General features: G+C 41.8%; 1 protein-coding gene across 1 annotated transcript in view; it reads left to right on the forward strand.

The window, feature by feature from the left end:
• The first annotated feature begins 261 nt into the window (after window positions 1–261).
• gzl (godzilla E3 ubiquitin protein ligase) overlaps window positions 262–12,074 on the forward strand; it is a 76,267-nt gene continuing 64,454 nt past the window's right edge. The window contains exons 1-2 of the mRNA XM_080284572.1: window positions 262–584; window positions 7,726–7,885. Coding sequence (XP_080140698.1) covers window positions 7,862–7,885 — 24 coding nt within the window. The 5' untranslated portion in view covers window positions 262–584; window positions 7,726–7,861. The remainder of the gene's footprint in view (window positions 585–7,725; window positions 7,886–12,074) is intronic.

Consider the following 12,074-nt stretch of genomic DNA (forward strand, 5'->3'; position numbering starts at 1 on the left):
CGTATGAGAATGGGCCAAGTTTATTTACATTTAAAATTCCCTCCTCTAGAAGTTTGCCATCCTAAGGCTCTATATACCACTTACATTCTGTTGAAGAAAGTAACGAGTGCTTACCCTTTTCGGCAGTATCTAGTGTTAATGTACTTACATTTATTGTAACTCTTAATAATTATATATTTTCCTGACCTTTCATGGAAATCACTTGTTAGAATAGGTTCTTACTAGATATAGCGAAGCTAGTAACACGGATGTAATTTTCAAGGTTGCAAGTGCGCAGTGCGAAGGAAATTAGGGTTAATCGTGAGCCATTCAGGAAAATTTTAATACCAGTCCCTTTTTACATAAATAGACAAGCATAATATTCCGTGTGGCATAATGTGACACCCCCTAGGACGCCATAGATCGCGAGTATGAGTGTTGTTTGAAGTGTTTGACCCTGAGTGTGTTGACAAGTACATGGGTAAACAAGGAAGGATTGCCTGACTCTTCCTCATTTTACACCACTTCCTCCCCGGACCACTGAAACTATTGGACCTGTTCATTTGTAGTCAGTCGTTCAGGATTTGCCAGTCTACAGTATCTGGGTAAGTGAATAACTACGATACCATTCTTTTCCTAGTTTTGTGAAGTGAGACATTGAACAGCTGATTAATCATCACAAGGGTGTTGGTCTGTAGCCTTTGGGGATATCAGATTATATACATCCCTGATATTCTTTATTGTAGCCAGTATTTCATTTGTGTGCTTTGTAAAATTTCGTATTGTGACAGTTGTTAGATTTACCCCTTTCCTTCCCCAGACCTGTTGAGCTGTGGTAGAATGTTATTTGGTAAAAACACACAAAAAGACAAAGGAAATTATTACTGGAGTTATACCATTGAGAAAAGAAGTGAATGAATATGGGACTGTTTTAGCTTAATGTCAGGTTAATTGAAAGTCCAAAACCTCATCAGTTAAATGAATGGACTTGAGATTCAAATGTAATGACAGTATAGAGAGTGTAGAGAAGAACAACATTAATTCTTTATCCAAGTGACACAGCCTTTCCATATTTTCTATTGGAATGAGTCTTTCACAGGTTACTTGTCGGTATTCCTGTAATACCACGCCTGCTGGGCATTTTTATAGATTTACCTCTGAAAGCTGTAAATGAGGATTTAGAATGTGTAAATATATGTTTTCCGCCGATGTCTGCCGGTAGCTGGCCATATTTAACATTCCTAATGCACTTTTTTTTTTTTTTTAACTGGCTGTCAAATGGAAGTTTGATCAGGTTGTTTTAGATTTGGCTTGGTTAAGTCATTAAGTTTTACAATGCTTTGACATGGGATATGTTGACACGTCCAGTCGGAGCAATGGTTGGTAAACAGCACAGCCAGTTGGAGAGATTGTTGGTAAACACTGCCGCGGGCAACCTGGTAGCTTCCTTAAATACTGGTGCCCTAAAATAGGTTTATTTTGCTTTTTCCCAATCACTTCTTGAAGTTGCAATTCAGCAGTTAGCTGTGTTAGCTACATATAGTATGTACCAAAATTACTTACCGGTACCATGAGATCGCGAGTTTGTTATAATATAGGTGGAATCGTCGCACCCGTTTAGTAACGAATTACCCAGCATTAGTTGTTTTTGTGGACTTTTTGTTAGTGTAAAGTTTTCTGTGGAGCAAAGCCAAAAAAAGGGGAGGGGGCATTAACTGAAATAAGACCAAAATCAGACTCAAATAGAAGAAGAGCAGTGTGACCTTTAATCTAAAATAATGTTGAAGCAATCCTAATATGACACTCTGGTAGCTATTGTATCTTAACCAAACAAAGGAGGCTAATGCAACCTAACCAAATCTTCATCTTACCTATCCAGACCAAACCAGACCCAACCTAACCTTGGCAGTGGTGTTTGCTAACCAAGATACCATATGGCAGAACCAGTAAATTGAACATTAATTCTTTACCAAGTGGGTGCAGCCTTTCCATATTTTCAGTTGAAATGAATCTTTTACAGGTTACTTATTAGGCCTATTCCTGGATTACCACAGCTACTGGGGATTTTTATAAACTTACCTCTGAAAGCTGTAAATGAGGATTTAAAATGCATGCACATTCCACCGATGTCTGCCAGTAGCCAGCGATAAAAAAAGTTCCTAATGCTCATTTTTAAATTTGAAAGCAGGCTGTCTAATGTACGTGAGGTTTGGTTGGATTAGGTTTAGCTTGGATAGGTTAGGTTTGGTTAAATCATTAAGTTTCCTGTTGCTTTGACATGGGATACCTGGTACACTGATGCAACCAGTTGGAGCAATGGCTGGTAAACAGTGCAGCCAGTCAGAGAGATTGTAGGTACACATTCCTGCAGGTGACCTGGCTGCTTCTGTAAATACTCCCAAATTGGTATATTTTATCTTTCCAATCACTTTTTGCAGTCATAATGAATCAGTTAACTATCTGTGGTGCTTATGTACCAAAATTACTTACTGGTACCAGTACCTTGAGATCTTGAGTCTGTTGTAATAGAGGCTAGGTGGAATCCCCCCGCCCGTTTGGTATATAATTACCAAATAAACATTTACCCTGACTTCACTGAAGCTGTAGATTTGCATAACAGATTTAACGTGTTATCTGTGTTAATTGGAAATTTTCAGTTTTTCTCTTATTCCATAAACAGACACCCACTAGAGACTGCGACCCTGACTGTGATATATATTGTATACCTCAGCAGAGACCAACTCAAATTAAATATCCCACACTGTAATGGTGCCCGTTATGGCAAAAGTAGCTGCATCAGATATTGACCTGAAAATTTATATACTGTACAGTAACCCTTCCAAGATCTGACATAATATTGCCCCAGCAACATCTGGGACTTAGTCTTGTCCAGGACTTAGGCAAAAGGCCTCTGGACTGGTACTAATAGACCCCAACCGAACTCAACTTTGAAAGCCTAAATAATTCCCTACTGGACATGCAGAGTACCTATTTAACCCCTAAAAGACGAGTGTCCGCATATGCTGTCCAAAGGTAATAGTACCAAAGAGATGCGTGTCTGCATATGCTGTCATGCCCCCCATCACCCCCCAAACCCACCCCGCTACCACCACACCCACACACCACTTGCTACCCACCCCCACATCCCGACCCACCACCTTCCCCCCACCACCTGACCTCCAAACTCCCACTGCCCCCCAACTCCCCCCACCGTCCCCCAATACCCTCCACAGCCTCCTACCACCACCCCTACCCTCCCCATCCCCCCCCATCCCCCATGTACCCAACAATCCTCAGTCCCCCCAACTGCTTCCCCACCACCCCCCACTCCCCCACCACCCCCCACAACCCACCACCATCCTCCCACCACCCACCACCCCCTATCCCTCACTTCCTACCACCCTCCCCCTATCCCTCACTTCCTACCACCCTCCCCCTACCCTCACCACCCCAACCCCCTACCCTCCTCCACCCCCCACCCCCATACCCCCGAAACCCCCACCCCCAAAACCCCCACACACCCCCAAACAACCCCACCCCTCCAACTGCCACCACTACTCCCACCCTTTTCCCCCCACTCCCCTCCCAACCCCCCAATTACCACCCCCACCCATCACCCCCCACCCCCACCCCCACCTCCCCCAAGCACGCAGTCCCCATCCCCGAACTACCACACAACCCCCACACCCCTCCACACCTCCCCCCCACAAATCCCCCACCATATCGTACCCGCCGATTATGCCCATCCTGAGCGTATGTCAAAACATTACAATGCCTATCTTTTAGGGGTTAAGACCCTATTCACACAAATAAGGGACAGAAACCATAAAATAAATGGAAAGGAACAAGAGAATGAGAAATTAGAAGTAAGGAAAATATTTAGCAGTGTACAGGGTAGCTACTTACAACTTGTCCGTGGCCTTTGCGAAGATTAATCTGCCTCCTGTGTGGCTCTGACAGTGGTGAAGGTGCACTTGAAGCAAGTACAGTAATCCAGTGTTGTGCTGCACTTAATCTTTTGCATTGTGAATTATATTTTTTTAAATTGCACATTCTGTACTTATTTGCGCCATGTCAGTTGCACCACGTCAGTGTTACACTCTGATTTCTAATTTCATAACACTGCACAACACTGTAAATTCCCATGTGGTTTAGTGGCAGCTGGGCCTGCTGCAGGTAGGGCACCACCACAAAAGCGTGCAAGTGGGCAGCCATGACAACGAGTGTGCAGTCACGACAGTAGGTAAGTGGGAAGTGGAGAGGATGCAGGGGCACTCTAGTGGACGCTGCTGGAACTTCGCGCCAAAACACAGCTGTTCGTCACCGCACGGCAAATTTAGAGTAGGGATGAAAACATATCGGCTTTTTTCTTCTTCTTCTTTTCTTTTTCATTTTGATGTTTTTTGGCCATTTTCGGTGTCCCAGATCGTTTTGGACATTCGTCCAGATGGCCTTTTGTCCGGATATCTTAGGGAATATCTGAGACTTGGACTAATGGACACAAGCCCAAAATGTCTAGGACTTAGGGTGTCCGGGTCATGGGCATCTGGGTCTTAGAGGGGTTGCTGTATGCTGTAGCTGCGCTTCAGCGTGTCCTCTTGCGTCTCATACCCATACATACCATACTGTAACTTCTCTTTGATGGAATGTAATGTGCTGTACTGTACTAAATAGCTATATATACTGGTATATTTTTTTCAGCTTTCTTTAAAACATCTTCCTATCACAACCTTCCTTCTGCTCGTCAGTATGGGCTCCACCAGGGACACTCCACTTATGATCTTTTCACCTACCTTTCAGACTCCTGGTAATCCTGCCTTCGGAACTTTGGCGAAAGCTTTGGCATTGCACTTGACATCTCAAAGGCTCTTGGTTGAGTGTGGCATAAATCTTTAATTTCCAAATTGTTCTTGTACGGTTTCTGTCCTCCTGTCTGTGCCTTCATCTCTGTCTGCCTTTCTGGTTGTTCTATAGCTGCTGTTGTAGATGGTCAGTGTTCTTCTCCTAGAACTATCAATGGTGGTGTTCCTCAGGACTCTGTTCTAACAGCAACTCTCGTCCTTTTATTCATCAGTGACCTAAACCATACACCTAACCCTATCCAATCATTCACTGATGACTCCACCCTTCACCTTTCCATTCGCTTCCCGCAGCGTCCATCTCAGCAGGTACTTCAACAAACAAGGGAAGAGGCTATGGCACACGTAATGTCTGACTTGGCTCATGTCTCTGATTGGAGTAAAAGCCTTGTTTTTAATGCATCAAAAACTCAGTTCTTACATCTGTCAACCTGACAGAATCTTCCACAAGAGTACCCTCAAATTTTTAAGGGTCCATCTCAATCCTTCATCATCTTTAAACATTTGGGGTTTCATTCTCTCGGGATTTATCTGGGAAAAAACATCTTCCCTCCTTTGTACAGTCTGCTTCTAAGAGATTGGGTGTGCTAAGCTAACTCCCTGCCATCTTTACTCTTGCACAGTTGTTGACTTTATACATGGGTTTTATTTATCCTGTGTAGAGTACATCTCTCAAGTGTGGGGAGGCTCCCCACATAGCCTACAGCTCTTCTCAAGAAGGTGGAGCCATACAATTCTCATGTGTGGGGAGGCTCCCCACATGCAGCTCTTCTCAACAAGATGGAGTCAAAGACTTTTCGTCATATTAACTTTCCTTGTCTTACTGGCTCCCTCCAACCTTTGTTTCTTGGCAGCACTGTTGCATCATTATCTTTTCTATCACAACTTCAATGGTCAGTGCTCCTCAGAGCTGTCTACTTGCATCCCTCCACTATTACGGCAGGCGTGCAGCACCCATCTACCGGCAAACTCTCATCCCTTTTCTGTCCAGCTCTTCAATGCAAGAGGTGACTGTTACTCCTAGTCCTTCATGTATGCAACAGGTCAACTCTGGAACTGTCTCCATCTGTCTGTATTTCCTTCTGCCTATGATCTTCAGTCATTCAAACGCAGTGTGTCCAGGCATCTCAAAATGAACAGAGAGCCCTTTGTTGTTTTTTCTTGGAGGGAGCAATTTGTAGGCTCCATACCTTTGGTTCCTTCTTCCTTACATAAAAAAAAAAAAAATAAATAAATAAAAATGAAAGTAAATAGCTTATGTCCAGCAGTAGCATGCATGAAGTTGAGAAAAGTTGTCATTAGGCCTATAGGACTGCAGTCAAAAATTTTTAGTAGGTGGTTTTGAAATGATGTAGTTTCTTTGGATGCTAAATTATTGTGCCCTTTCTCTGCTTTCTCGTGTAATCTGAGTCATATCCTGTTGCCCAGCTGAGTGTAGTCACTGCCATGCATAGATGAGTAACTGGTACTCTAGTTGTAGCTTTTTATACATATATACCAGAAAGATATAACTATTACTGTATATCCTGTGCAGAATTAGTGGTAGCTACTGGATGTTTACATCTACTGTACAGTAATGAATTTTGCTTAACTGATACCACTGTCAGATTACAAGGTACACACATATATATTTGTATACTGTACCCTAGATAATAGGATGGCACCACTCAGTGTTTATGTTACAAAATGTAGCATAAGCTTTACTCTCATACTGTACATTCAGTGTTTATATGGGGTTAGCACAGTTGGGTGTACACAGTACATGTAACAGAATTGCTCCAGTATTCAACTGTGTACAGGAACTGGTATTGGTATGTACTATACATTATAGTACCGTAGTAGCAGTAGAATGATGTTTTTAGTCAGTTCAGGACAGTGTCTTGTACAGTATTTGTTCCTCTTGTTACTCCACAGTTTAATTGAACTTTGGGGTGATTGTATATTGAAAAAGTTAGAAAAAAGTCCCCATTAACCATTTAGTGCTGGTGCCCACTTTTCCCAAACATTTTCACACATTCCTCAATGCTTCTTACTTTATTTTACTTACAGGTTGTCATTTTTCCTTCCATGTAGTTTATTTCTGACCTGATGTTATGACCTCCCACAATTCTATTTTTAATTTTCTTTATTGTTTATTTATTTTTAAATGTTACTTTTACCCAAAATATCAAAAATGCCCCAACCTCACAGTACGTATGTTGATGTAGTTCAGTTATTGTATTTGATATACTGTAGGGTAACAAGTTAAGGAAGATGAGAGTAGTGCTGTGTTGGTGTGCAAGATTGAATAGGTCAGGTGGCTCACAGTGCATAACATACTAGTTCAGGGAATCAAGTGGATGATGCATGGAGCATAAAGCATGTCTAGCTCTAGCTTGCTCCTACTAGGCTGAGATTTTCAGTGTTATTTATACCATACTGAAGAGTTGTTTTCAGTGTATGAAATACCGGTATGTAGACAGCAGTTATTATTGTCATTACATGCACTAATATCATGGTTACAGTTGCCTCACAGAACCATGGTACAGTTGTCATGTTGGTGGATATGAAGAACCAGATGCTATCTGCTCAACACTATAGCTAAATTCACATGATTGCCATAACGTACCATGGTATGTTGTCCACAATTAGAGTACTGTAGAGCTGTATTTTGAAGTATGCATGCAGCTTTATTCATTTAGCACCAAGCTTCAGCATTTCCAGCAAATATTTTTGTGGAAAATTGATAATAGAACTATAGCATAATCTTTTTTTTTTTTCTGTTATTTAACCACCTGAAATGAGCTACAAAAGGACAAAAATTTGGGCCAAGTTAGAGTGAAAATAGCATAGTTTTATTTGCCAGTAGAATACCATAAAAGATGGGCAATTATTTCTTCCATTACAGACGAGGCAACAGTGGTCGTGCCATGGGATGGTTGATAACCTCATGATGCCTCCATAAAGCTGTTTATGTAAGCACTTGAGTACAAGGAAGTCACTGACAGCTCAGCAGAACTAAGGAATTTGCTGATGCTCTTAGTATGGAGGGCGGAGGGGGACAGAAGGTAAGATGCTGACTGTACAGTGTTATTGTAGAGATTGTGTATTATTCCTTTTAGTACAAAGCATTTTACTTATTTATTTATTTTTTTTTTTACTATTGCTTATGCCATAAATTTTTATCCATCTTAGAGGAGCCCTCTGATGGTAAGTTAGAAACTCACTCCATCACCTCAAGTATGATTAAGTACTGTTTATTATTTACTTGTTTATTTAATTATTTATTTACCAGTGTTTTGCTACTTGAATATGATTTACTTAACTTAGAGGAGATCTCCCAAAGCTAAGGGCTAGGAACATTCCCACTACTGTAGTTTTTTTTTTTTTTTTTTTTTTTTTTTTTTTTTTTTTCCCTGATGACCATCAGCAGGTGAGATCTCAGATACCAGGTTGATAGGTTTTCATTACAAATATGGGGCATTTCTCTTCCCAGGTGTCCTTCATGTAAAAGCTTGACAGTTATTTTTTTTTCCCCCCACTTCAAGGCCTTATAACGATCTATCTATCTATTGCCAGACGCCATAATCCCGTACGGGGTGGCCATTTGACTCTGAGTTATTGGTTTTACAGGGAGGGGCACTAACCCTCCACCAACCCACTTGACACGTAGGGAGCAGGTTTGGTTTGGTTATATGGTTACCACCCAGCGTTGTAAATGGTTTCTTGGCTTACAGGAAACGATTTGGCTTGTCACTCAATGTAAAGCCACCTGTAATGGAAAGAAAAGCATTAAGTAGAGACAGGAAAAATGGGAGAAATAGGAAGAGAGGAGGGCAGGCACAGAAAAAGATCGATAAAGGCTAAAGAAGAAGTAGGCAGTATAATGATGCTTACTGATAATACACTTCAGAGATAACTAGCATGGCCTTCATTATTCTCACCAACCCATCCTTGTAAGCTGATGTAAAAGGAGGCTGGCACCTTGATTGGCTGACGTTATGTACAGTACTATATTGTCCCCATGGTCTCATGAGCTGTCTGTGGAAGGCAGGTGGCTACTGATAGTCATTATTATTATTGATATTCTTATGGTTGTGTCATCGTTTGTTTGTGGGTGAATTGTGTTATAAATCAGGATGTGAATAACTTCCTACTTTTCACTTCAACATTGCTTATTAGTTTCTTAAAAGGAGGGGTATGCAATTGGATTTTAAAAATTCCGACTCTGACTCCAGGAAGTTTTAAGGTTGTGACTCCGACTCCCCTCCCCCAACCCCCTCTTCTGCAGTACAGTAGTAAGCCTACTGCATTGCTTACATATTTTCAAGTTTACTTCACCCATATTATTGATGTATATAATATCATAAATGAATAAAACTGTGGCGACCCTTGGCAGTGTCAAAGGCATGTCTGGATGTCGGGTGCCAGTTGGGTCGCCTAATCTCATGTTTTGCACGTGCATCATTTCCCTCACAGCAGGAGGCAGAGGGACGCTCCGGCAGCTGACTGGTGGATTGCGCGTGATTACCGGTTAGACCCACGTTATGAAGAAAATTTGTGGAAATTTCCCGCGAAGTGGCACAACTGGCCAGCAGTACACCCAAGTACTGTACTTTACATGAGAATTGATCGCTTAAAGGAGTCGGAGTCGGAGATATTATTACCGACCCCTACTCCGACTCCAGCCAAAATATCTGACTCCTCAGCTCCTGACTCCAACTCCGACTCCAGGCAAAAGTATCTGACTCCTCGACTCCTGACTCTGACTCCAACTCCAACTCCACACCCCTGCTTAAAAGATGGTGTTGTGTAGTTATTAATTTGCATACGAATTGCAATATGTGTTTATTAATATGCAAATGAATGACTTCTTATTTTTCAGTTTCTAGCGATTGGTGAAAAAGATAATTAGATCTGATGTGAGAGGTGTAAGAGTAAGGTCACACTGAATGCGACGAGCGGGGCGACTTGAGCGGGGAGGGATGAGGCGACGCGATAAAACACATTAAACATTATGTGGGTGGCCACACTGAATGAGCGGGGAGGTTTGTTGCCCCGCTCACCCTCCACGCTCGCCGCTACGCGATGCAGCATGTTCCAAAATGTCGCGCACTGCCTAGCGACACCCCCACTCCCCAGGCATTTGCATCATCATTCATTCAAGCAGGTACTGCGTGTTGGGGCAATTAGGTTCTGGTAACTATGTCTACTGAACACCTTATTGGAGCCGTGTACCACAGGAGAGCTGTGTGGGATCCAAGTGGTCCACTCCACAAAAATACTGGCGTGTTGAAGAAACACTGGGAAGATATCTGAATAATTGCATACAAATGATAAACTATAATTGAGCATTTGTCATGTGATTGCTAGTAATGTTTGTTCCACCGTTGTTAGAAAACCTATAAAAGACCATTAATGTCTAGAATTCATACTAGTATTTATTGCTCCATTTGCTTTGTTGCATCGTAGGTCTAAAACTAATAAACAGATAAGTGTTATACACTATATGTATGTGTTTATGTACCGTATATATGTAATGAACATCGAACATCGACAATTTTATTATTTATCAATACATAAATCTATGAAATATAATTCAGTAGGGAGCGAATTGTTCAACGGATATTTCACTATAGGCATGCATCTGACTATCTGTTGCCCACAAGGTTGCCGCTTCCTATTTGGACAGGCATCGCGTTGACGCTCACCTCCCCTCTCATCACTTGACGCTACCTCCCCACTTGTCGCGTTTGGTGTGGCCGCGGCCTAAGGCTGAGAGGGAGACCACGAATAGGATGGATGGACAGTGTGAAGAGGGCGCTGGATGCGAGAAGGATGTCTGTTGAGCAAGGAAGAGTGGCTGTGCATGACAGAAGTAAATGGAGAAAAATTGTGAATGAATAAATGATGACGCAGCCCTGAGGGGATATTCTCCTGCATTTGGTCTGATCAGCTGATCAGGTCAGGTGTGGGTAAGGGGATGGGTCTGTTATGATGTGGCAGGGGTAAACCAGCTCTACTGTCGGGCCCTGCTGCGGATGTCACTGATTGCACTGCGCAGTAGACCCTCATGCGGTGTGGTGCAGTGAGGATCTGTCCCTTCTCCCCTTTGGGGCTAAGATGCATATGAATGTGTTTGAGTGGATGAGTAAATTGGGAGTGTGTCGTCCTGTCTTGGCTACCTCCCATTCCTTGGGGGAAGCAGCCTAGGTATGTAGATAGATAGATAGCTAATTTTTCTCTTTACAGATGCTTTGAAGCAAGATATTTGTGTTTTTGTGATACTAAAGTGTTTTTGTTATAATCTTTGTCATAACCAGGAGAATGTGCATAACTTTTTTATTAGGCTATATCCAGTATCATGTCAACTTCCTCCATCTGATGACATATTTTTCATTACAGTGAAACTACCGCTGGATTATTTTATTTCCTTTTATTCAGTTTTAGTACTGGTAGTTTTAAATACTGGTAAGTAAGGCTATAATATCTAACCCTTCCAGTTCTTAAAGTCCCTCCTGAACTGAGTAAAACTCTCCATTGGGAGAAAGAATGAAGTGAAAGTTACACCATGAGATTGAAGGATTTAAGTAAACGCTGAGTGGGTAGTAGATATTTCCACCATACTGGTCAGTAATTAGATGCATCCAGGAAAACTTGTATCATAGTCCTGACTTTTTCAAATCAGGGCAACTCTCCATGAATTGAGTGTACAGTATAGGTTTTAATATTAATGACTGTGTTGATATATATATATATATATATATATATATATCCATCCATCCATCCATCATCTAATCCTACATTGCCCCATTAGGAGCATAGGAGCCCAGGGCTAGGCAAGTTGGTCCTGGTATTTAACCCGTCACGTCCCTAGCTATTTCGCACCTCTGACACCCCCCAATCCCAAGGTATTTTCAAATTTTTTTTTTTTTTTGGCTAAAACGTCCGCTTTTGGTGAGAAACATCGAAAATTCATAGAGAAATCGCTCACCTGAGGTTTAAAATACTCGATCCAGGTAGCAGTACCTTCTTACATTACTGGGTTTTCTAACAGGCTGGCACCAAAGAAAACGAGTTCTGTGGGAGGGTAACTATTTCACACCACTCATAAACGGTATTTATTTATTTACTTGGTACGAATATACATGTAGTATGAGAGTATGTTGGTTTTCAAACAGTAATATAGGCATTATAAGCATTGTTTCACTCACTAACTCATCACCATACCTGACCTTTTTTTGCCACGTTACCTGA

Source organism: Coenobita brevimanus, chromosome 102, assembly GCF_032717465.1.
Source record: "Coenobita brevimanus isolate Jiangsu-jjx chromosome 102, ASM3271746v2, whole genome shotgun sequence".
Taxonomy (NCBI): Eukaryota; Metazoa; Arthropoda; class Malacostraca; order Decapoda; family Coenobitidae; genus Coenobita; species Coenobita brevimanus.